Below are 27331 nucleotides of genomic sequence, written 5' to 3'. Positions count from 1 at the left end.
TATATTAGCTTGTTTGCGCAGAGCAGTGACACTGTCGTGCGGCGAATATCTCGAATAAATAACAACACAATCATCAGCGACATGTAGCGCTGCTACGTTAGCTCAACACATGATGGGATGTCGTTAATATATACCAGGAATAGCAATGAGCCCAACACGGACCCCTGTGGTACACCAGAAAATACCTGAAGGCTGTCAGGCTCAGCATCGTTTAGAGATATATATAGCGATTAGAGTGAAAGATAAGCTGATATCCACGCAACGAGAGTCAATACCAATAAGTGTGAGCTTTTCAATCAGTTCACAGTGAGGGATGCGACCAAAAGCTTTACAGAAATCTACAAATATATCGTCTGCTTGATCTCCGGAATTGTATCCTCATAGTCATGGACTATTTCCAAAAGCTGCGTTACCGTATAAAGGCCTTTCCTAAGGTCATGCTGCTTGGGGTAGATTAGGTTATTTTTTTCTAAATAACTATAGATGGATTTGTTAACAATGTGCTCCATTAATTTGCAACAAGAGCTAGTCAGGAAGACCGGCCAAATGTGTCTATGTGCAACCTGTTACCACCTTTGTGTATTGGGATTACCTTTGCGACGAGCCAGTCTGAAGGCAGTGCCGCTGCTTGATGCGACGCCGTAAAAATCCGGTGTAACAATGGAGCTAATTTCACGGCATATCGTTTTATGAATGCATTGAAACTATAATCGGGACCAGACGCTTTTTTCATGTCAACGTTTAAAAGGAGGTTAATTATACAAGGTTCAGTCATAAAGATAGCTGTCATCGCTGAATTAGATTCAACCAAAAGGGCACTTGGGCGGGAAGAGCGTGTGATCACAGACTGGAAATGAGTATTCAAAGCGTTAGCGATAGCGTGTGCATCATAAGTGACAGAACCAGCTATATCAATTTGAGCTATTCGGTTTTGTGTTCCTGATAGCGCCAAAATTTTTAGCGGCTGGTTGTGCATAAAATTTGTTAACGTATTAGAGAAAAAGTTATCCCTTGTTTTTTTTTTTTTCAGTCCTAATTTCAACGTCAGCGATGGTCAAAGGAGTCTGTTTTTTCCTGCGCGTCCACTCCAGTTTTCTGCTGAAGTGGATGATGTTGCGCGTGATCCAGGGTGCTTTCCTATTTGTTCTTTTACGCATTGTGGGAACGAAATACTCATTAGAATGATTTATTACATCTTTAAATTTTACCCACAAACCATTAATATCACATGACGGTAATAATGAGAAATATTCAAAAGCAGTTTCTAAACAGTGTATGATGCTCACATCAACTGCTCTACTTTAGTCTCTAAATTTCCTGTAAGGATTGTTTCTGTTACACGCCTGTGACGTTAGTTCGCATAAGGTCAGTAAAATCAGTTTATAATGCGAGATACCATTCGTTCGAAACAAATGCCAGGTCAAGTACTGAGGTGGCGTCCCCTTCCTATCTTGTTGGACGATTAACGAGCTGAGATAATGAAAAACGAAACATTAGATTAATCAAGAGGTCACAGCTTTCTTTTTCTCCATTATATTCCTCCATTATATTCCTGCAAGATTGAAATCGCCGTTTAATATCAGCTTAGTTCTGGCATTTACCTTGCTGTGAAGGAAATCATGCAATTGCATCATGTATTCGACAAGGGGAGTTGGGACACCTGTACACACCACCTAACAGAGTTGAGGGTTCGACGGAAACCCGTCTGGCGAGGGAAATTCAGCATTTCCAGAAACGAACACTCGCCAACGTCATATAAGAAAAACGTGAAAGCAATGACGTTTCGGCACCACTACGGGTGCTCGTTCACGGCGGGATGAAAACGAGATGGGCTGCTGCTTATGTAGGAAAAACGTTACGTATCGTGTGGATGTATAAATCAGGTAGATTGCCCCGTGTCCTGTTATTCGCTTGACTTGAGATTTGTTTGTGAAGGGATTCCTTGAGGAGGCGAGTAGGTAATGATTTCTCTTTCTCGAGTATGCGCGCGGAATCCCAGTAAATCAAGTGAGCCGTGTTTTGCTGGCGAGAGCGTTAGAAGTCACTTTTTTGTTTCTGACGTCAAGCTGGTTTTCTTTGAAACGTCTTTGAAAAAGAAGCCCATCGCGTTTTCATCCTGTTGCGAACAAGGCACCTGTGTGCATGTATTCATTTAACACAACTTGTCACTTCACCGACTAGACAAAAAGCAGATTCAGCTAACACGCTAGATTTGATTTTACCGACTTATCCGGAACTTGTATGTCCCATTTTATGTCCTCAAGGTTTTAGCGGTCATTCCTTGTTGCACTTCGAACTGAAAATTTTATCCCCGCGATCTGTTTCGCGCAAGAAAGACATTCGCGACTGCGGTAAATCAGATTTAATGATTATAAACGAAAAACTAGACATTTATTTAGACACGCATCTAGAAGGCTTCGAACTAGAAAGCCTACAAGAAAATTGGCAATTATTTAAAACGGGAGAACAGAAACTTGCTGAAGGAACATGTGCCTGTTAGAAACATCACTCCGTGGATTATCCAAACACTTAAACGTCTCCTGAATAAAAATAAACGCCTTTTTCGTTCCGCAAAGGCAAATAACCGCAGTGACCGCTGGAGCGCATATTTGGCACTGAAGCCGATTACTTGAAAGCAGTACATGACACTAAAATTTGCTTTTTCAATACCTCTTTGCCCAACATGCTATCAGGAAACCCAAAGAAATTCTGTAATACTGTGAACCCCACCAAAATAGTGCGGTTTCACTTCACAATGAATTTGGTGAACCTCTACACACGGTTGAGTGCCCTGTAGTGTTGCATAAAGTATTTTCACTCAACTTTTCTTCATCAAATATGGATACTACATGCACTGTGCAGCGGAATAACTTTGACTTTATGCTTCCTCTTTTATTTGACCCTAGTGATATTGAAAAATTAATTAATTCATTAAAAATTTGATTATCATGTGGTGTTGGCAATATTAATTCAAAGTTCGTAAAGCAAACCAAGACATACCCATTTTTTTATTTCGCAAAAATTTTTCAACAGTCACTGCAGAATGAGGCATTGCACTCATACTAGAAAATTGGGAAGGTGGTTCCATTACATAAAAGGTACACTCACCTTAAACTATAGACTCATCTTATTCACAAGCATTCCTTGCAAAATAATGGAACATATTTTGCATTCCAATAATTTCTGCTGCCTAGAATCAAACTCTTTCTTTACTTCTGCCCAGCATTGTTTCCGTATAACTTTTTCTTGTGAAACACAGCTCTTTCTCTGCACATTCCCTGCACGCTATTCTCGACAAAAATTAACAGGATGATTGCATATTTCTACATTTCGCTAAGGCGTTTGATAAGGTGAATCACAAACTACTTATGCTTTAACTTTCTGGCCTTGAACTAGATAATAATATTTAGCCTGGCTGGAGTGTTTTCTGACTAATCGTAAGCAATATGTTACAATTAACGCCTAGGATTCACCATTAACCGAAGCAACATCAGGTGTCCCTCAAGGTTTGGTACTAGGCCCACTTCTCTTTCTAATAGGCATTAATGAGTTGCCTAACTGTGTTTCTTCTAGCATACTCATACGTGGATGACCGTGTTCTATATCGTGAAATTAACATTGAAGAAGACAAAACTGTCTTCAGTCTGATTTAATTAACATCACTCGTTGACGCAACAAATGAAAAATGCAACTAAACCCTCGCAAGTGCGCTTTAATAAAAATTTCAAGACAAAATAAAACTCCTTCCTTGTACACCATTCATAATATTCCGGTTGAACCCTTAATATCATACCGGTACTTGGGTGTACTTATATCTTCGTTGCTGACATAGGAACCGCAAATCGAACTAATTATTAGTAATACTAACCGCATGTTAGGCTACTTACGTTGAAATTTTAGCAAATATCTTGTTTCTTTAAAATTACTGCGTTTTAAAACACTTGTGCTTCCTAAATTGGATTATGCCGCCCCCATTTGGGACCCTCACCACGTCACACTTTGCGCTGCACTAGAAATGGTTCAATATAACGCAGTTCGTTTTATCCTTTGCAACTGTAAGTGGACAGTGAGTGTTACAGCTATGAAATTTAACCTTTCATGACATTGCCTCGCACAGCGTACGAACACTTTTTTATTTTCTTTTATTCCTTGCACATTGGAAGAGTGGAACGACCTTCCCGAAGCCCTGGCTAGCATACACGATTATGTCGTTTAACGCCAGTCTCTGATGAGGCTTATTTGTTAGTCATTTTTGCTTCATCATTTCTTCGCATTTTTTTCTTACGTGCTGTTTATCGTTCAGTTTTATGCATCAGTTTTTTGCTGTTGTTTTCATGTGCTTTATATTTTCGCTTTCTTGCAAAGTTGTATTATCTTACATTTTACCTACTTAGTCCTGCTGTTAAACCTTTTTTTGTTGTTGTTCTGCCACTCCCGTCTATAATACCTCGGCGACTGAGAGTATTGAAAATAAAGTAATAAGTAAACAAATATATGAATATTGTTTTACATACGCGGATGAAGAAAATAAGGGGCTTCAGGGATGTTAGTTATCAAGAGGTTCCTGTACGAATACGGAGCAAAATGTGTCATTTCGAATTTTTGGAACATCTTATTCGGAAATGGAAAGTACAGTATTATCAGTCAGGGCAATTACGTTAGAAGTAGGGGGCTTATAGTTTTCCCCAAACATCTCAAAGTCTGGTCAACATCCTGCGTCCCTAAAGACATATGGATTTTATACACGACAACTTCATCGAAAGTGAAGTGCGGTTTTTGGTGTTACACTGTGCACCCGATACATTGTCGGTATCATTCTGTCTGATCTTTGTTGCTATGAGTTTTTCCTATCCGATGCACTGCGCTGGTCTCGGCATCAAGAGTGCATCGTCAGGCGACACCCGCGTGCAGTGCGATTCGGAACGGGGATGAGAAGCCAGTCACTTTTGTCCCCCATAGGACATCACAGTATAAGCACTGGTCTTCGTCAGTTTGTACATACAGACTTCACTCCTCATGTCACCGAATGCAAACCAGAGAGGAAGACGGAGTTAAATGCGCCCTTTTGCACACCCTAAAAATAGTACCGAAACGGTGAGAGCCACGCAGGAAATGACATCAAGGACAAGGGAACGCCTGTCCTCGCAGCCTTTTGCTTGGCGAGCATTGTACTTGAGCTGTACTTTTTTTTTGTCTGAGAATCGCGGCAAAACCCGGCGCCGTGACATGTTATCGTTGTTAATGACACCCTTTAGAGCCCTTTCTGGCGGAAGGCCTGCCGTCAGTTTGCTTCCTGCTGTGAAAAAAAAAATGTAATGAATGAAGAGACAGCGCACCGCTGCTGTCATCAATGCGCCGGGCGGCCCGGAATAGCAGCATGTCGCGGATGATGGAGGGCGCCGTTTCCACTACGTGCGCTTGCTGTAGCGGTTTGTGTTTTTAGATGATACTCGCTTCGTTTTTGTCCCTTTCTTCAACTAAGCGAAGAACAGTGGCCAACTTTGTTCACCACAAAAGATACCCAGAGCACCAAGCGCAGTGTGTAGGCGTTGTGCGCATCTCTCCTCAACAGGGCCGCTCTCTGCCGGAGGGGTTTCTGTTTTTCTCAACAGCGTTAAGCTCCATAGCGCAAGCCACACTGGTGTGCGTGCGTCCCTCGTTGCCTCCTTCGTGGCTGAAGACAGCGCAATGAGTACAAACAGTGAACTGAGCTCGACAACCACGGTTCTAAACGTTTTTTTTCCAGGTGTAGCACATTACGATCGCGCTTTATATCTTCGTTCTGGTGTTTTATAGTTAGCCCTGTTATCCTGTATTACATGCCTAAAAGGCGGAAGACTGTGAAGGTTGTTACGAGGTGATGGTACGCTCAAACCAGAAACAGACTACGTACGCATTTTCTCACCACAGTGTTTTGATTCTACCGCGTCTTGATAAGCTTCTTTTCAGTTCATATATTTCTATATACAAAGAATAAAAAACAAGTCAGCTGTCAGAGTCAACCGATGAAACATTAAGACTATTCTTTGACACACCAAAAGGAAGTCCTTACTTTGCAAAGACTAACTTGTACAAATTCCTCTTTTTACCCTACGCAATTACTGTTTAGAACAGTCTGATTGTGGAATCGAGCATATGGAAACTAAACAGTACCTCTTGATGGGCGAGTTGGTGTAACATTGTGTAACAAAAGTAAAAACAGTGCTAATTTTTACACAAACCATACAGCGCCCGTCCTATCTGGTCTTTCTGTGTGGTTTGTGTAAAAATTAGTGCTGTTTTTGGTTTTGTTACACAAGAAAACTGAAGAATTCATGTCGTCCGTGTGTGTGTCTGTTACCTTGTTTTGTTTCCTTTTTTTTTTGTGACTGCGTTACTTGAGTGACTGTTTCATTTTCCGCATATCACCGAGTTGTGGCAAGTTTTTTTCTGTTGTTTTATATTGGCTGGCGTGTCTTGCACTCTTGTTTTTTTTGTTTTTTCATGCTTTACCTGCGATATATATATATAAATATATATATACATATATATATATATATATATATATATATATATATATATATATATATATATATATATATATATATATATATATATATATATATATATATATATATATATATATATATATGTGTGTGTTTCTCAACGCTGCTCTGCATCGTATGGAGACAGCTTTTCGTGAGCGCTGCCTGGATGGAAGAAGAAACAGTTTCACTCGAAACTGATTAAGCGAGGCATTGTTTCTTCTGCCATTCAGGCAGCCCTCACGAAAAGCTGTCTCCATACGATGCAGAGCAGCGTTGAGAAACAAATCCAACGTTTTTACAGTGCTGGCTACTGTGATGAACCAGTTTCTTAAAATGGCCCTGGGTCCACACTGGGCATGAGGAGATTGATGCACAGACTCCAGAATGATCTTGAAGTGATTTAATTGAAGCATCTGGCTCGATGCCGCTTACGGGACAGAAGCTGGGCTCGTCGTCGCCGGGGCTGAGTCAGCATGGTGTGGCACGGGCTCGACGAATGGCTGGTTGTCTGCAGCGGCCGGGCTGGGAGTTCCTCGTGGCTGTGCTGCCCTCGTTCTCGGCTGGTCGTTTGATGAGCTGCCAGGCGTGGAGGCGCGTTGGCGAAGGTCGAACGTTAGCGACGGCTAGACCCCGGGCTCAGGTCAATGCGCAGCCCCAGTCTTCTGCCTCGCTCCGTCTCCGGCCCTCTCGTCCACTCGCCCCGATCGCTCTCCCCCTTCCTCCCGTCGGCTTCCGCTTTTAAAGCCTTTGCCTCTTTCTTTAGCCGTGGCCGCGCCTTTGTCCACTACCCCCTGGCTCTCGAGGGGTGCATAATGACGGGGACACTCAAGCGTCGTTCGACAGGGCCGTCGACGGTTACCATATATGGTCATGTTTCTCCGCCACAACCAAATATGGTCATGTCTCTCCGCCGCGACCCTACGCCAGGACGGCGCGGCCAACCGTCTCCAGGAAAAGTCACTGACCGGCTCGCCGTGGCACCGGTGCATGTGCACGAATCGTCACATCCGCTCCTTCTTAAAAGGAATGTTCATTGAACATTAGGAATTCGTCATACACACACACGCGCACACACACACGCCGCGCTGTTCGGGCCAGTATCCCGCACAAGTCGCTCCTTTCTTCCCCACGAGCACCGAGCCAGAGCGGAGTTTCAGAACAATTCTTCACCGTAGATACCACTCGAGTGCACAATATAAGACCATAATTAACAGTATGTACAAAATCTCAAACAAGAGAACGAACAAAAAATGAAACTAAATGAAGCGCACTTGTAATGTACAAAACAAGGAAATGTAGTCTTAGCGAGGTACCTCCCTGTCCACTACTCGGTTACGGAGGTAGTACCTAGCGGCTGGAATACGTCTGCAAGATTGGAATGCCTCCTCCTCGAGAAGGGCGCCTCCGAGCTGCGACTGCATGAAGTGTTCCAGTTCATCACATGGACTGAAATTTTTGTGCCGGCCGCTCTGACCGCTTTTCTGCAATGCAGGGTTATTTACAATGGCGGGCTCCGTGCGAAGGTTATCCTCCCCCTCCTGTTCCCTTGAGGCAGCCGTTTCAGAAAGAGGCGAGCATGTTGGTGCTTGCTTTAACCGGTTAGCATGGACCACAGCGGTTGAAGCCCCTGCCATCTCCCGAATCCGAAAATTAACCGGCGATAGCTGCTCTACTATGCGGTAAGGTCCTTTCCATTTGGGCGTTAACTTACGGGCAAGCCCTGCCTTGACCTGCACACACTCAAGGTATACGCGGTCTCCCACCCTGAAAGGAACCGCCCTAGCCCTAGTGTCGAACCGCCTTTTTCTTTTGTCGGCTGCTTCCCGTAATGCTTCGGCTGTTACGTCATGGGCCACTTGCAATCGAGACGTCAGTTCGGCTCGATAATCATCTAGTGAGCCGTATGGCACCCGTCTCTGTCCATCAACCACCGCATTCGGTGTGTCTGGGTCGCGACCGTACGAGAGGTAGAAAGGGGAGTCACCGGAGCTCTCGTGCACCGCCGTGTTGTAAGAAAAAACAGCAAACGGTATCCAGAGGTCCCAATCCTGTTGGTCTCGCGAAACATAATGGGATAACAGTTTGCTTGCTGTTTGATTAAGCCTCTCCACAGCACCGTTACAAGCCGGGTGGTAAGGGGTGGTCTGTCTTTTGTCAATTCCCAGAAGGTTATACACATCTTTCATCAACCTCGACACAAAGTTTGACCCTTGATCCGTTAACAACTGCCGCGGAACGCCGTGCCGCAGAACCACTGTTTCTACAAAGGCACGTGCCACAGTTTCTGCTTTTTGGTCGGGCAGTGCTGTTATCTCAGCATACTTCGTTAGGTGGTCAACGCACACCAGTACATATTTGTTTCCTGTTGTCGTAGTCGGAAGTGGGCCTAGGATATCCATGCCAACCCTCTCAAAAGGCGTCGAGACTTCCTCGAATTCCTGAAGGGGGGCCGGCCTGCGGTTTTTCGGAGTTTTTCTTTCCAGGCAAGAACGGCAGTTAGCGCAGTACTCTTTAACATCAGAACGCATGCCCTGCCAATAGTAGTAGCGCTCCAACCTCCTTTGCGTCTTCATTACTCCAAAATGGCCCGCGTATGGGGCATCGTGAAAAACCCTCAAGACGTGCGGCACCATTGACTTTGGTACCACCACTCTTTGCCACACCTGGCTAGCCTTCCTTCCTGACCGCGTAGGCCGGGTGCGCTTTCGTAAGGTTCCTTCGTTGTCAACAAAGTAACAATTGTCGGGATCCCGGGCGATCCCCCCAGAAATGGCATGAAATGTTTTCTCTAGCCCTTTGTCCTTTCGCTGCTCGGTGCGGAGATCGTTTGTATCTATGGCCGGACAAAACTCATTCACGGTGCGTACCAGGTTAGCTCGACTTAATGCGTCCGCGTTAGTGTGCACCTTGCCTGGCTTGTGTTCTATCTCGAAATCGTATTCCTGAAGTTGCAGATTCCAGCGCGCGAGGCGCGAGCTCGGATCCTTCACGTTTAGAAGCCACTTAAGGGGTTGGCAGTCGGTCACTAGCCTGAATCTGTGGCCATAGAGGTAGCACCGAAAGTGCCGCACGGCCCAAACCACTGCAAGACACTCCCGCTCAGTGGCACTGTACCGCTGCTCGACTGGACTGAATTGCCGGCTCGCGAACGCGATAGGGTGCTCCTTGCCGTCAAAATTCTGAGACAGCACTGCACCCGCAGCAAACTTCGAGGCGTCAGTCGCTACAATGAAAGGCTGGCTGAAGTTTGGATATCCTAGCAAGGGAGCGGTTATTAATTTTTCCTTTAGTTCTTCGAACGCCACTTCTGCCTCCTCCGACCATACGAACTCTATGTTTTTTGCTGTTAGTGCAGTCAGTGGCTTTGCGATTCGGGCGAAATCTCGCACATGCCTTCGGTAGTATCCGACTAAGCCAAGAAACTCGCGAACGCCTCGAACTCCAGTTGGTCTAGGGAAGTCGCGGACGCTACTTAACTTTCCCGCTTCAGGTTCTACGCCGTCTGCGGAAACGATATGTCCAAGGTATTTGACCTGCCGCTGTAGAAGTTGGCACTTTGAAGGTTTCAATTTTAAGCCAGCAGCTCGCAATCTGACCAGCACTTCCTCAATGGCCTCCAAGTGTTCGGCAAAGGTGCTGCTGTAAATTATTATATCGTCCATGTAGACGAAGCACCTCTTTCCCAGCAAACCGGCCAAGATTACGTCCGCAGTTCTCTGCCAGACTGCAGGGCTGTTAACAAGTCCCATCGGCATGCGTCTCCACTGAAAGTGGCCAGACGGGGTGTTAAATGCGGTTTTGTCGACATCGTTTGGATCCATTTCGATCTGCCAGAACCCCGATGCGAGGTCGACAACTGTAAAATACTTGGCTGACCCAAGCTGCGCGAGGGTTTCCTGCACCTGTGGCAGCGGGTAGGGCTCTATCCTTGTAATGGAATTCAATCGCCGGTAGTCTATTACCAGTCGAAATGAACCATCGGGTTTCTCAACTAGAAGTGCCGGTGCCCCCCACGGCGACTTGGAATGCTCAACAATGCCTTTGTCGATTAGCTCTTGGACCTGCCTATCCATTTCCTCTCTTTGTGAGTAGGGAATTCTATAGGCCCGTTGGTACACTGGTGGCGAGTCGCCAGTCGTAATGCGGTGTTTAATCACTCCGCACTTTCCCAGGTCTAGCTTCGATGCAGCGAACACATCCGAGTAGCGCTGTAGGAGACCCTCAACTCTTCCTCGCTCTTTGCAGTCGATGTGAGAGAGGTCAAACTGCAGGTTCCCTTCTTTTCCTTTCCTTTCATTGACGAGGCCCGTAGTGCAAATCGGGGTACCCTGGTCATCTACCTCAGCCGTGGAGAATGTAGCTATGTTTTTGTTTTTCGGCAGGTGAAGCTCTTGTTGCTAGTAGTTACATAAGCGGGCGGGAACCCTTTTCTTTGAGTCAACCGTGACCAAACAGCCCGCCACACTCAGTCCTATTGCGAGCCCCTCTATAGGTTCAACGACTCCTATGTGTCCCTCATCAATCTGAGCTGACATCGCTCCCACACAGATTATCTCTGACCGAGGCGGCACCACTGTTTCTCTCGTTGTCCTAACACTAACGCCCGCGTGTGTTAGCGAGCCCTGTTTCGCGCTCTGTTCCCCATAGTCCACTCGTGCAACGTACTCGGCCTCTCGATTTGCTAATGGGACCAAAGCCCCGCGACAGGAAAGGCAGTTCTGGCTTAATATGAGATCGATGCCATGCTGCCGTAACAGGTCCTGACCTACGAGGCCCGATATACCATCCGGCAACGACACAGCATCGGAACAAATGTAGCTGGGATGGTCAAAACTTTCGTTCCCGATTGTGAAGCGCAAAAGGTACAGTCCTCCTGTGCCGAGGTCAGCTCCTGTGATGCCCACGAATCTTACTTTCGGAGATTCTCGGGCCTCATGCACCTGCCTGTCTCCCTTCCTTGTCAGCAGATCAAAAAACTTTTGCTTAAGGAGCGTTATCCGGGAGCCAGTGTCAACCAACAGACTGCAAGTGACCCCGTTTACCACGAATTTGGCAATCGGGCAGGATTCTCCAAAAACGCTTACAATAGCACAGCTATTACTGCTCTCCCCCTCAACCGGCTCGGCTGCGGGGGACTCTACGCGTTTTTTTGGCACAATATATCTTTGTTCCATCCCCGTGTTGGTCGGCGCGCGCTGCTGCCCATTTGGCGTACCAGATTCGCGGTTTAGCTCGGGACAGTATCTGGAAACGTGTCCGTACCCTCTGCAAGCATAACAGCGAACCTGCCTCCTTTCACGGTTCCGGAAATTGCCCCTGTTATTTAACTGTAGGCCTTCCGCGAGGAGCGCCTCCAGCCGGTCTAGCCTATCGGTCAACTGAGTAACATTCGCGTCGGCGCTTGCACTTTTTGGCTCTGTTACAAGCCGCACCTTCTCCTCACTGGAGACAAGCAACTCATTACGCTCCTCGTCTACAGCTGCCTCTACCGCTCCTTCAAAAGTAGACGGCGCCTTAGACAGAACAAACCTGCGCACCGGACCCCTCAAGCCAGTGATGAACTGGGACGTCATCTGCTCCAGAAGCAGCTCTCTGGCGTGCTTTTGCTTCGAACTATCAGGCCCCGGTTCTCGCGCTGGGGTTTCGTTCCCAAGGAAGCGAAGGCGGGAGGCAAACGCGCGTGCGTCTTCTCCCGGCTTCTGCCGAGCGTCGAGGAACCGCCTGAGCTTTACGCTAGAAGGTTCCCTGTCAAAATATTTAAACGCTAGCTTTTTAAATTCAGCCAACGTGCCCGCCTTCCTGACTCCCTCATCTCTCCAGGCAAAATCATGTGCTGCCCCTGACATGCGACATTTCGCCATTCCCAGCTGTTGTGCATCCGTTAACCCGCCCATTTTGCACACCTGCTCCAACATGTCAAAAAATTCAACAATAGACGGCCCCTGACCGTCGCCCGTGAATCTCTCCACCATGTTTGCTAATGCAAGTACGCTTGCCCCAAAGGGCTGTGCACTCGAGTGGGCTTCTTCCATATTAGACCAAATATAGTCAGTGCCTCAAGCTCCTCTCGCCGGGGGTGCAGTCCAGCTTTTTCCCAATGATTTAAGTGTGGACCCCACTTCTGACACCAATGTGATGAACCAGTTTCTTAAAATGGCCCTGGGTCCACACTGGGCATGAGGAGATTGATGCACAGACTCCAGAATGATTTTGAAGTGATTTAATTGAAGCATCTGGCTCGATGCCGCTTACGGGACAGAAGCTGGGCTCGTCGTCGCCGGGGCTGAGTCAGCATGGTGTGGCACGGGCTCGACGAATGGCTGGTTGTCTGCAGCGGCCGGGCTGGGAGTTCCTCGTGGCTGTGCTGCCCTCGTTCTCGGCTGGTCGTTGGATGAGCTGCCAGGCGTGGAGGCGCGTTGGCGAAGGTCGAACGTTAGCGACGGCTAGACCCCGGGCTCAGGTCAATGCGCAGCCCCAGTCTTCTGCCTCGCTCCGTCTCCGGCCCTCTCGTCCACTCGCCCCGATCGCTCTCCCCCTTCCTCCCGTCGGCTTCCGCTTTTAAACCCTTTGCCTCTTTCTTCAGCCGTGGCCGCGCCTTTGTCCACTCCCCCCTGGCTCTCGAGGGGTGCATTATGACGGGGACACTCAAGCGTCGTTCGACAGGGCCGTCGACGGTTACCATATATGGTCATGTTTCTCCGCCACAACCAAATATGGTCATGTATCTCCGCCGCGACCCTACGCCAGGACGGCGCGGCCAACCGTCTCCAGGAAAAGTCACTGACCGGCTCGCCGTGGCACCGGTGCATGTGCACGAATCGTCACACTACTCACCATCACTGGTGCGTAGCGTTTCAGAGACCCTTCTCCAAAAATTAAAAGTGCAAAGCAAATGCGCAGGCAAGCTAGAACAGGCAAAACGGCCTCCCCTGGCCGTAATCCTTTATCTGCACAAGCTGTCCCATAACTTAAAGAAGGTTGCGAAAAAGAACAATGTTAATCTTGTATTCTCAGCCCCGTGCAAACTGTCACGAGTGTGTACCCTGCTGGAAAAGCAAAAGAAAAAGGTTTGCCCTATAAGACATGTAGATCCATTCACGCATTGTGCTACATGTGTCATCTACGAGATACCCTTGAAGTGTGGAAGCGTGTACATTGGGCAAACCGGCAGGTGCCTCAACGAGACATTGCTTGAACACCGCCGGAAGGTACGCAACAAAATGGGCGGGCACCTTGACGGCCATTGCAAGGCTTGCAAAGGGTGCGAACCATTCTACTCGCGAACAGTTATCAGAGCACGCGCGAGAACCGAAATTGAAAGGGTCATTATTGAGGCACTCATGATCTCCATAGCAGGAGACAAGTGCGTCAGTACGCCTTCAACTTTACTTTCAGACAAGGAGTGCAGTTTTCTTGGTCCACTGTATTTACCTCAATGTCTTGCTTGTCAATTGGAATAAGTCTTGTTCTTTAGAACTTCTGAACTTTTATATGACTCTGTAAGGCTTTGAGCGGTTGACTCAGCTTTAGCGTAGCGTATTGTTTGCTTTTGTTAAGCGTTTCGCCCCTTGACTCTGTTTTGCTTCGACTTTTGACAAAGTTTTGCGGTGACTATGTTGTTTTCGTCTTTTCTTTTCGTTGTCTGTTCCTTGTTTCCGTCATTTGCCTCATGCTGCGAGGGCGTGTATTCTTTTGTATTCTTCTATCTTATGGCTCTTCCTGGTCCTCTAGTTTTGGGTTCGGGGCTAACGTTGCGTCGCCTCGATGTGCTGTTACTTTGATATTGTGGGCAATGTTTTGTATCTGTGTTAGATTATTTTATCACGACTGATGTTTTATTTGGTCACGTGGATACTGGATGGCATTATAAAAGCTGATCTTTTCTCTGAATAAATGTGTTGGTAGTCAGCGCCAGTCCTGTGTACTTCTTCGTTTGACCTTGTCTTTTCGTGCTGCATTCTTTAACCTTGTATACAGAACTTTACAGGTCAGAATGTCCGCATCGTGGAAAAAATGCAGACCTATAACACAAGATATGCGCCTGCCAGACAAGGCATTATCCTCCATCCCTTCTCCAACCTCCAACCTCCAACCAGTGAGAGGCCGGCCGGCTCAACGAAGACCCTGGCGGTACAAATGGCTCTTGAATAGCGCCGCGCCATAGCAGCTAGGTCCAATGGAGTCCTGAAATTGGGACTTCAACCAAGGGGCTCATACTGAATTTCATCAATAAATATTTTCAAAAACTTAAAATTAATTTTCGGGTCACCTGCCCGATGGTCCGCAGGTCATTTCGCGTCCAGCTAACCCAGGCTTCACTTTTCACTCTATGCTCGTCGCTAATTTCGATCTAGGCCCCAGGGTCAACAACGAGAGTGAACACTCCATGTCACAACTCATAAGGATACAGAGAAACAGCAAGAAAATGTTAACCTAAGTTGCTGACATGTTGTGGTCTGGTGCGACTCTATTTTTGTGTATTTTTGGACGCTAGAATAGGTCAATTTATAAAGAATTTTTTTTTTCAATTTTGCGTCCCTTTCTTTTTTCTAATACGACGTTTTCCTTCACATAACGCTGCACAGAGGTTCTTCATTAAATGTTTCAGCTACTGCAATTGCGTAAGTCGAGCAATGCGCAACATAACTCGAATACAGAGACCGAAAATGAGCCGCTGAGGATATCAGCGTGCGGAACAACATTCGATTAGCCAACAGGGATTCTCCCGCAAAAAAACTACGCGGACTCTTCGGGCACCTTATGGTAGCGTTAGATTTTACATCTGTCGCAGCTTCCCTTACAACGTTCGTCTGTGTTTTCGTCACTTTGCAAATGTCAGGCCATCAATCGCCGTAATGGTTCTGCTAGCTGCTGTAACCGGTATGCACTATGCTGTGACAGGGCTGACATATGCATATATCGCATTTTCTTTGTTTTTTATTTTCCAGGTTGCTATCTAGAAACTAGGTTGGCCACAATCGGGTGGGTAGGTTGTGATGACGTCAAAGGTTGCGTGACCTCTCTCAGCCCGTCATCAATTTATCTTTCACCTACCACGGCGAGCTGGTTGCTCACGATCCGGTGGCCACGTTGCCCCCTGCCCCGGTATGCAGGCTGGGATAACGTCGCACGGTCGCGTGACCCCCCTCGACTAATCAAGGTGTCCCACCAGGTCAGGCTGCGATGGTGTCCCAAAGTCACGCAACCGCTTTCGAGCGTTCAGCGAATTTCGTGACACTGGACATCAGAGGAGTTTTGGTTTGATAACAACTCCAATGATATCGCATTAAAATCATGCAGGCATTCGTGCAAGCATGCGCCTGGAACTATTTCCAGCATACGGTAGCGCACTGCTTGATGGCCACCGAAATTTTTTTTGATGTAGCAAGAACAAAGTTTTCTGCAAGAGCGTCCCATTCTCTCGAACAATGGTAGGAATAGCGGCATTGTGTTTATACAAATGACCGTTTCAAAGTCATCCGCTTCTTGTCGCGCTACTAACAAAATCTAGAACATGAAGCGGTCACACTTGAAATTACTTACATCATCACAACCTTTCTGGTGATCGCAATACGGCAAACAGAGAAGTTTCATTAGTTTATGTGTATAAAAGGCTACGCCTTCAAGAGAACGAGGTCCCGAATCGTGTTCTTGCCTAACAAATCACAGAGCCACGAGCTGTATTTAAACACAGGTTTTGTTCCGAACCAAATAAAGCGCGCAGTGGGTACACCATCAAATGTAGCAGCGACGCAATGCATGCTGTCAGAGCAGTTGAGATCGTAACGCTGTGTTGAAGACATAATTTTAGCATAGCGAAGAGCGTATACTTATTCCGCATTACTGAACGCCACCTGGTCACAGGAACAACGACAGGTGGGACCACTGAGTATGCATGCGAACCCGGCGTCCTGCGATCCAGTATACATATATAGCGTTTGGTGAGGCGCTTGCGTCTGAGCGCTATAAAATACAATGTGGCACAAAGCGAAGGACGCGCTACAAGAAGTCTGTGTGCATGTACCTTCATCAGCAGGCGGTGGGTACCATTAAATGCACTGGATCAGTGCTGTTCACTCTTTGCAGCCAAAACTGTTCGGGACGCTTTTTGTCATAGGGGTGGGGGGAAGGGGGAAGGGGAGGAGGGGCTGGCGTCGCCGTCATTTGCCCTAACCGAAGTATCTCCTGTTAGCAGGTGGCCAATGATTAAGTTGCCGAGGTAAGAGCTCTGTGATTCTCACTCACTGCAACGAACTGAACTTCACTGAAACGAAGGAGCAGGGAAGTCCGCTGTTTGTGTGCGGGCTTCAGTTGAGAAACCTCACTAGAAATCTGAGTTTTCCCCGCGGCCATTTCATTCGATTTTATAGACTAAGGCGCCAGCTGGGAGCGGCGAACGAAAACTGTCGCCTTTCATTGTCATTGCTGAAACCTGCTGATATTTTTAGCTTTCAATATATTTCTTGGACAGTTAAGCGTTTGTATTTTTGCTACTGCATCTCTTTGACTGAGGTTGCCAGGCAGCTGCGTGGTTTTCAACCGTCCGACAGTTTGTAGCATGTACTCAGTTTTATCTGCTGTCCACACGCGTGGCAATGAGCTGTGAGGCGCCAAGTTTTGGGTCGATCCGAGAGGCGGATTTTAATACGTGTGCCCCATGGGGAGTTTCGCGATGAGCCTTGGCCCGGGTCAGCCTTTGCAGTATGAGCCAGCCGAGCCTAGGATTTGACGACGCGTCGCACTGTGCATGCCCCACCCATGCATGCGTACCTCTTCGTTCGATCAGTCATGCGCTGCGGCATCGATGTAGCCACTGATTACTGACCGTTTGTGAGCCGATCCAGGAAAGATTAGAGCGCCAGCTCTGTTCAGCCCGTTTCACAGTTGCGAGCCGTCATCGTCGTCGTTGATGTCAGCGGCGCAGCCCGCAGCACACTTTATAAGTGATGAGGACTTCGTCATCGCTGATGGGCCTTGCACTAGTCTCCAGCTTTAGTTGTCCGCAGCCGTTGGTGGTTCCGGCCCGACCTGCTTTAGCTGCTCCCTGTGATTGTAGTCTCTTTTAGCTTCGGTACACCACCTCTTCAGGTAGATCTCGAAGACTCGTAATGAAAATTCACATAGCACGGTCAGTTTTATGGTTAACGCAAGGTTGTTTCTATCTCGGGGCGCGAACTCGGCCCATCTAAAGTTAACGTTATAGCACCTACCTAATCTTGCGAGTGCGGCATTTTTCGACTTGGAAATTTTGCTGTGATTCTTCACCATGCTTACCACGGAACTTGTGCCCTGAGCTTTTAAGCTACACCGGTCAACTCATGCAAGCTGGTGAAAAATTGAAATGCGTGAAATGCAGCGCGAACAGAACTCTCAGCACTGGCCCATGTTCCGGGCATTTTTCGCACGTCTGCCGTAGTCCTGAAGGCCGCCGTCAGTTGTGTGGTCTTTGCCGCCAATGAGTGCGGCTTGATTTTTCAAATCTGTTAATCTAAAAAAAACTTATTACTTGAATGCGGCTGGCCGAAAGCCTACGGTCTTCCGATGATAATGCATAAAGCCAAAGCGATTTCTGGATCACCGCAATGCGTTGGAAGCGAAGAACCATGTTGCCGATTCGTGCTCTGTACCACGCGGTCAAAAGTAAAACAGCGGCGGTTGTCTTGTTGCCACTGCAGCAAAAGGTTCCCTGTCGACTGTAAATAAAGCGATGCGTACATTCTGAACAAGGATTAGCTGAAAAGGGAGCAAAAAGAGAGAGAGAGCTGTCCCTAGCGCACTGCTGTTTTAGTATCGCGGTATGCTGCCCAAGTTTGGAATTTGTTTGGTTACTAAATACATGGAATGTTTGCTCTTGTCAACGGATGCATACTCCCGCAGCAAAGCATAGTAACTTTAAGAGTTTGCAATAGAAGGAGGCTTTTAAACGCAGCCCAGGAAGTCTTCAGGTTAGGAAACAAATAATATTGAAACCTCGTTTGCAATCTTCGCAACTGCCAGAACTTTGCGTTTTTTTTTTTTTGGAGAGGGAATTTGTTTCTGTTGCCATCAGTAAGTAGTAGTCCATATTTTTAGTGTTGGAAATATACCCCAGGGCTTGGACAGCTTACGCTGCCATTACAAGGGAGTGCGATAGAGGACACCTGACTGAATTTTTTAATACTTATTTATTTAGAGTATAGGACAGGCATTATAAGCTTGCTTTGCAATAGCGTTTAGCGTGACTCACCCCTCATTTAGCAAAATAGTTTACCGGTAAGTGCCGACGTACCCAGTTGGACGTCAAAATCACCCGCAGTATTACCAGAGTAGTTTGGCTGATGTTGCTGCTAATTAAAATACAAATACAGACTGGGGCAGCATTTTGTAACGTACCGTTTTAGTTTTAATTCGTCCAGTTTCCACTGGTGGTTGCCCCGTGTGGCGTAGACCGTGGAGGATGACGTAAGGCTGGAGAAACACCCCCACCCACTATGCCACTTGCTTTCATAAACGCAGCCCAGGCTCCAATGACAGACTGGCACCTACGCTAGCGGAGCACGACGACGCGTTTTACATGGCTGATGATATTTTTAGGCACTACGTACCATCGGCATAAAGAGAAAAAAATACGCATGGTGCTTGGTCGTGAACTGGGAGAGCAGAGCCCTGCGACTGCATGAATAGACGTGGCAGCCGTATGGTTACACATCCAGAAGCTGTTCAAAAGCTAAGAGCGACATGGCAGTTCAGGACTCGGGTTGATTCTGACCACCTAGGGTTTCCTCAAGTGTAAGAAAAACGTACGGTCCATGGATGTTTTGCATCTCACCTGCTTTGAAATGCAGCCACCGATGTCAGCATTTCGTCTCGCGACCTTAGTTATACTCGACAGTCGAATTGGCCTCTGAGTCAACGCGGCCAATGAACGCGAATGAAACTTTCAGACGCGAGGAATGCTTGCCTACTGCATTTCCCATTTCTTTACGCAGGTATCGGAAAACGGAACGTCAAACTGGCGGCCAGTTCCTGATCGAGTGCACCACAGCCCCATCAGCATCCAAGAAAGTAAGTCCACTCCCTCGCTGCTTAAACTTGGGTTTTTGCTGGTTGCTTAAAAGAATAACAGGGCGGTGGCGGGCAAGCGCTTGCTTAAATGCGAACCCATTTGACCCGTGATGAAACTAGTATCGCTTCAAGACACGGAGGAAACAAAGAAGTGGAAGGTTAGCGCTCGGGTTTCGTACTTAGTTTTTGTCCGTGTCTTCCATCGCTACAAGTTTCGTTGTGATGAACCAGCCCGCATAAACAAGCTACTTTACATTTAACACGTTCACAAAAAGTAACTTGTCAACAGAACAAGAAGAGTGAACGACTTGAAAGAATTAATGCAAGGAAATGCCTTGTAATTAGTTCACTAACACTGCGGGTTAGTTTCGCATTTAAGTAGTGCAGGAAGTTGAAAATGGTCATTTTTTATTTATTTAAACCTGCCGTAGGGCAACGCTTTGGCCCCAGCAGCAGGGCATTGCAACAAACGGACCGAGCTGGAAAGTGAATAGGGTATATCGACAAAAATGACCAAAACTGCGACCAGAATGCTACTCCAGGCATCTTCGCAAAAAGCAAAATAATGACATAAATTGAGACGAGAATGCCACTCTAGGCATCTTCGCTGGACAAAAGTATACTACCCAATTCTCATAAAAATTTGGTTCAATAAAACTTGTTGCTGGGCGAGTTGGTGACACATACTTGCAAAAAGATGTAGCGCAAAAGACACGAGCACGGGAGGGAAACACGACAAAGACGAGTGCGTTCGTCTTTGTCGTGTCTCCCTCCCGTGCTCCTCTCTTTTGCGCTGCATCTTTATTAAAGCAAATAAAAATTTTCGTGACTCTATCCCAATTAGTGCCGACTTGTTCCATTCTTTCGTCTTAATGAGCAAAAAAACTGTTCTTATAGGGTTTGTTGTCGGGGAAATCGGATTCATTCAGTATTATGTAGTATGCCTTATCAGCCTTGTAGTGGCTAGCTGAACGCTCTCGAAGGCTTAGTGAGATCTTATTGCTGAGAAATTTATAGCGTAGACATCTTCAAACTTAAAACGTACAGGTCCAAGCAGTATGAGCGGCAACACGGGAGCGCGTGGCCCGTGCGCTACATGAAGCACTGCCGCGAGCGACGGTAAGAATTTGTGGCCAAGGCATTTGTGGCCAGTAAGCATCGTCGACTGCTATTTCCGCGCATGCACGTGCTGCCCCCATTCTCGTCGGCTGTCGGCGGCAGTGCTTCACGAAGCGCGGAGGCCACTCGCTCCCCTGTTTCCTCTCATATTGCTTCTGCCCGAACATTTGGGGCCATGTAGAAACTGTGGAGGACCGAACAATGCAACCAGACAAATCATGCAGTTATGGTTTTCAGTTCATTGGCGCTTATATATTTTTAGAACTACATTGCTGCTCAAAAGCAAGAAGTCATACCGTGCCCAGGAGGCGCTGCAGCTGATGCCGTTTCTGCTCAAAGCTGCAAGCTATACCGCTTTGGTCGCCACAAAACCGAGACAGTATTCTGCAGAAAGAGGGACATAAGCCTGATTCGTGGCGTCGTTATCATGGAGCGGCTATTGCGGTACAGTCACACTCAAGTGCGCAGCAAGTTTGTGCTCGCAAAGTTGCAAACGAATCTTTGTAAAATTTGCGCCCACAAGTAAATCGTGAACATCCATGAACTCGCCCAGCATTATATTCTATCGCCGGCACCTACGCGATGCGGGACAGGCCGGAAAAGCGTCATGTACTCTGCGCAGACCTTTGTCTTCCGCTCGCTTGGATGTTCGCTGCGGCGCTGCTTTTTCCGCGTGAAACATCGCTTAACGTTCACGATATGATTCCCACAACTCAACGACTGTTCCACTGCGCATCGAACAGTGGCAAAGAGTTACTTTGTTCGCGGCATTTGCGAGCCCACATTCTGACCTGCGACAGGCGCCGCCTTACCGAGGGAGATTCGTCTTTCATTTATTTATTTATTCGTTCGTTTACTAATTCATATAATTATTACAACACCCTGCAGCGCTGGAACAACTTATTTCAAGCACAGATGACAAACATTATTTCTACTGGTAAGGCCGAGAAGAAAATTACACAAAAGTAATAAATATACGCACAGACACACAGGAGAGAACAACTTCCCGATTCATCACACATCTGATATAAATTCGAGGAACCGATCTTCTGCGAAGCTCTACACGAGGCCAGCAGGTATCTGAGCCAGTCATGGATCATCAGAGGAAAAAATGTTTTTGAACACATCAGTCCAACATTTAATGTCACTAATTTCTCTATTGATGATAAAGTCGTCTGCATAAAAAATGTAATTAAAGGAAATGCTAGTCTTTGTTTCTTTGCAACTTTGCAAAAAAGATATGCCACAAATATTTTCCGACCAAAAATGTTTTTTGCGCTTACATAGGGGACGCCTATCCTTGCGGAATCCTTCAGAAAAGTAACACTGATTGAAAAGCTATAACCACCAGAAACAAATCTTGCAGCACTGTTTTGGATGTGTTCAAGCAGTGTAAGGGCACACATCATGCGGCTCCGAAGTACTGATGGTCGCGGAAGTGACGTTATGAAACACTGTATGTCGTAATCAATGCTTCAACTTTCATTCCGTCCGGTGTTGCTGCCGTGCAGTATGCGTGGGTACCTCTAGCTCAGGTTCCCATTGTCTTTAGCAGTTTCTCTAAAATTAGCCCGTTTGAATCACAAAAAAAATCAACAAGATTATAGGAGGATCTTCAGGACACAAGCAAATTATCGCTTCTACGTACAAACGTTAGCCCAAAATAAGTCATTCACATGCAAGGTGGACAGGACAACGCGCATTGTCATGTCCACCATTCTTGTGAATGTCTTTTATTGTGCGCTAACGTTTGTACGTAGAACTTTGCACCGGCTAACCCTGGAACAAGTGTTACTTTAGTAAATTATTGCTTCTACAGTGCTTTTCGCCCAGAGGACAAGTCCTCTCGTTGTCACGTTGCCTAGAGGACTGAGGCTACCCCTTCATCTGTGTTCATATTTTCTGCCTGTCGCTCCCCTCCTTCACTCCACCGTTCGGATGAGGTGGACCATAACAAGAGTTGCAGCTGCTGAAATACTTCAACCTCAGCCAAGTGGTCTCACCGAGCTATAATTGTGTATCGAAACAAAAAACAAGACGTCAAAATTGCAACTCATCTATCGCAATGTTCTTTGAGATCGTATTGACAAGCTCGCCCTTTGATGCCCAAAGCACGAAATTTCACAATTGCAGATAAATTGCACAAAACGCTGTGACTTCGGCTTAGCTGCTCTACTGATTGTTGAAACTTGTAGAAAACACCTTGGCGCAAATAAATTCATATTCACAGAAGAGACAAGGAGACAACGGACACGCTCCAACGTTATTCACGTTCACAATCAGTCAAAGTAACGATTTATAATGCTTTATTTGTGTCCGCCTCATATTACTGCTATTTAGTCTGGGGCACCCCTACCTCGACAAAATTAAACAGGGTGTCAAATATCCAGAGAAGAGTTGTACATGTAATTGCAAATGTAAGATATACTGAACCTTCTGCCCCTCTTTTTAAACAACTTAACGTCACCAGATCACACGATTTATGCCACTACATATTGTCGCGCTAGTACTATTTGAGTGCAAAATACTCGATCTTCTTTCAAAGATAGGAGGTTGCTGCAAATGGGTTGCAAGCCCCAAGGGTAGCGTTGGCCTGGCGGCCTGGGGCAAAGCTGGAAACATCCGAAGGTCCCGGCAAAGGATGAGTCGACTGGCAACAGAACAACTTGCTTATTCTGGCATCGCAAAAGAGCAGCCGGTCAGGGCGACCACGTTACTCGAAGGAAGAAATCGAAGTCTCCCTTTGGCGTCCGGGGCAGCGGCTTTTATACCCTCGGAGTCGAGGGCAAGAAGGAACGGCTTGGGATGAGTCGCACGAGACGGCGACGCACGGACATGTTGAGACGTGAAGTGACGCGTCCGCCGGGCCGGCGCCGGTCAGACCTCCTCGCCTCCCAGTTGGGGAGCTCCTCTCCCCGGCTGCCGCGCTTTGACAAGCGTGGGCACCAACATGCACACACACACACACACGCACACACGACGACACGTGGCATTGAAACCTGCCTGGACGCGCTTGGCGGGAGGCGTTACGGCAGCACTGAACGGGCCCAAAATGACCGCCACTTTGAACGAAGCCCCGGCGTCCGTTGCATCCGCGCCGGCTATACCGCGCGTCGTAGGCGAAACGTAACAGACCGCCCCGCCGTGAGAAGGATATCCCGATGGTCAGGGGACTGCATCCGCTGTCCAGAGGGATGTCGCTCGATGATGCTCGTAATCGAAATCGGTCGTCCCTCGGCGTTGCATGAGCGCAGGGCACAGAGAAGGCCTCTTTCTCAGGTTCAGATTCACACAGGGCACTGCAAAGTGACTTCGGGAGAGTTGCCATATTTGTGCTAGTTCCCAGCAAGCGTTAGAACTACGCCGAAACGCAACCGCTCAGTCAGCAAGCACGAGACAACCCTCACTAAGCCATGCCAGGCTCTTTCCCCTTTTATACTACTGCCTAGTTCCTTACAGTAGTCAAGCAGTACTCAGAACGCGTCCACAAATTGGAAAATTGCACTAGAAAGCACATAATCACTTTGAAACACTAAACAAAAGCAATATGTTAAAAATCCTGCCTCAGGAAGAAAACATCAGTAACAAACAACTTTGAGGCGGATTCCTACGTTAGGGGCTTCGACTTAAGCCATCGGCGTTACCGTTGAGACTCGCCTTTTTGTAACGCACCTCAAAGGAATATTGTTGCAAAGCGAGGCTCCAGCGCAGGAGGCGGCCATTTTTGGGAGAGATGGTCTGCAGCCATTGGAGAGGGCTGTGATCCGTCTCAATGATAAACCTCGAGCCGGCTAGGTAGCATGACAATTTCTGAACGGCCCACACGAGACACGCACACTCTTTCTCGGTGGCGCTGTACGCCTGCTCACGACAGGTCAGCTTACGACTAGCATAAAGGACGGGGTGTTCCACTTCTCCATTTTCCCGTTGGCACAGTACAACGCCCATGCCTCGCTCACTAGCATCGCAGTGAACAACGAACCCTTTTGTGTAGTCTGGCGATCGTAGCACAGGCTGGCTTGTTAGGGCGCTCTTTAGGGCGCTAAAAGCTCTTTCCTTTGTCTCGCTCCAGACGACTGTTTGGGGCTCTGTTTTTCTTAGAGCATCCGTCAGGGGAGCCGCGATATCGGAGTACCTGGGAATGTACCTCTGATAGTAGCCGGCGACACCTAAGAACGACCGAATATCGGTCTTCGTGCGCGGTTGCGGGAAGTCTCGCACAGCGGCCACCTTTATTTCAGAGGGGCGGCGACGACCCTGTCCAATCACGTGACCGAGGTAGACAACCTCGGCCTGTGCTAATTGGCACTTGGGAGCCTTGACTGTCAAGCCCGCTTCGCACAGGCGGGTTAGCACTGCCCGCAAGTGTGCCATATGCTCAGACCAGGATGCGGAGAATATCGCTACGTCGTCTAAATACGGTAAAGCGAATTCTTCCTGTCCCCGCAACACTTTGTCCATGAGGCTTGAAAAGCAGTATGGCGCGTTCTTCAAACCAAAGCTCAAAACTTTAGGATGGAATGTTCCCATTGGTGAAATGAACGCCGCATACCTACTAGCCTCTTCTGTAAGTGGAACCTGCCAATAACCCCTGACAAGATCTAGGGTGGAAATAAACTGAGCGCTACTAACTTTCTCAAGGCGCTCCTCGATGTTAGGGATAGGATAAATTTGATCCTTAGTGATGGAATTAAGCCTGCGGTAGTCGACGCAAGGACGAGGTTCCTTTCCCGGTACCTCAACTAAAATCAAAGGGGAGGTATAATCACTCTCACCCGCCTCAATAACACCGAGCTGTCGCATTTTCTTTACCTCAGCCTCCATAATATCGCGCTGGCGGGGTGACACCCGGTACGCCTTGGATCGTACTGGCTCTGGGGAGGTAAGTTCTATATCATGAGTAAGGACAGAAGTCCTACCAGGCCTCTCAGAGAACTGACCTTGAAACTCTTGTAAGAGTTGGTGTAGTTCGGTTTTCTGCTCAGGCGACAGCGGTGCTTTACTGAGTAAGTCACTAATGACCTGATCAGTGTCTTCCCTGTTCGTCACTGAGCCTAGTCCCGGAAGCTCGACCGGAAGCTCTTCGGGAACGTTTACCATCATACACACCACTGCTTCCCGTTGTCTATAGGGTTTGAGCAGATTACAGTGGTAAACTTGCTGTGCTTTCCGCTTTCCTGGCAGACTCACCACGTAGTTAACATCCGACAGTTTTTGAACAATCCGTGCTGGGCCCTCCCACTGCACGTCGAGTTTGTTTTTTAGCGATGTGCGCAATATCATTACCTCATCGCCCACCTCAAAACGGCGGGCCCTGGCTGTCCGATCAAAATAAACCTTGGCCCTCTGCTGGGCCTTTGCCATTGCTTCACCTGACAACTCCTGTGCCCTTCTTAAGCGTTCGAGGAGACTAAGCACGTCCTCGACCACGACTGGGTCGTCGCCCCTGCCTTCCCACGAGTCTCGAAGCATGCGAAGCGGAGACCGCAGCGAGCGACCGTACACCAGCTCAGCTGGCGAAAACCCCGTAGCCGCATGCGGCGCGGTCCTTAATGCAAACATCACCCCAGGCAGACACAGCTCCCAATCATTTTGTTGCTCAAAACACAATGCTCTCAACACGCGCTTCATTACGGAGTGGAGCTTCTCAACGGAATTCGACTGTGGGTGGTACACTGAGCTGTGTAACAGCTTTACCCCACACCTTTCGAGAAAGGTTGTCGTCAAAGCGCTAGTAAACACTGTGCCCTGATCTGACTGGATTTCCGCAGGAAAACCAACTCGCGCAAATATGGACAGTAGTGCATTGACTATCTCAACTGAGCTGAGTTCTTTAAGCGGCACTGCTTCAGGGAACTTTGTCGCTGGGCAGATCACAGTCAAAATGTGTCTGTACCCCGTGGCTGTTACCGGCAGAGGTCCCACTGTATCAATAACGAGCCGTCTAAAAGGCTCTGTAATGATAGGTACCAACTTCAACGGCGCCCTCGATTTGTCCCCTGGTTTGCCAACCCGCTGACAGGTGTCACATGTCCTCACAAAGTGTTCTACGTCACGAAAACACCCTGGCCAATAGTACTCTTGCAAGAGACAGTCTTCTTAACTCCTAGGTGTCCGGATCACGAACCGCCATGCGACAAACGCTACAGATCCTGACGGTAACACTGAGGCACGATCAGCTGATCGAACTCCACTCCTCTGCGGTCTAGATACTTCCGGTACAAGACCCCACCTCTTTCCACAAAACGAGCATTTTTCTTGGCGATACCTTCCTTGACATTGCAGCGCATGTTTTCTAGGCTGCCATCCTTTTTTTGCTCGGCTATCAAAGCCGACCGGCTGACTTTTAGCAACCTATTAAGTCCATCGGACGTAGGCGCGATGAGCAAATCTGCAGATAGCTCTTCTAACTTTCCCGTGTCGGGCATTTCCTCTCCAGTACATGGTGCCTTCAACGCTACAGGCTCAATTTTATTCAGTTCGGACGTGCTCTGAATATCAGCTTGCTGCGCCTCCGACCCTTTCTCATTGTTCGACAACGTCGGCCCCGCAACTACCGCCTTTGCAGCGAGCTCCCGAACTCTCGATCTGGTTAAGGCCTGAACGCTAGCCTCACCAAACAAAAGCCCCTTCTCGCGCAG

At 47.7% G+C, this 27331-nt stretch overlaps 1 protein-coding gene across 1 annotated transcript in view; it reads left to right on the top strand.

The window, feature by feature from the left end:
- nau (myogenic-determination protein nautilus) overlaps nucleotides 1–27331 on the top strand; it is a 240917-nt gene that overhangs the window by 65844 nt on the left and 147742 nt on the right. Inside the window, exon 4 of the mRNA XM_077637212.1 lies at nucleotides 19496–19571. Coding sequence (XP_077493338.1) covers nucleotides 19496–19571 — 76 coding nt within the window. The remainder of the gene's footprint in view (nucleotides 1–19495; nucleotides 19572–27331) is intronic.

The sequence above is a fragment of the Amblyomma americanum genome, chromosome 9 (assembly GCF_052857255.1).
Source record: "Amblyomma americanum isolate KBUSLIRL-KWMA chromosome 9, ASM5285725v1, whole genome shotgun sequence".
Taxonomy (NCBI): Eukaryota; Metazoa; Arthropoda; class Arachnida; order Ixodida; family Ixodidae; genus Amblyomma; species Amblyomma americanum.
Note: the sequence above shows the minus strand (reverse complement) of the source record. Positions and strands in the feature narration are given on the sequence as shown.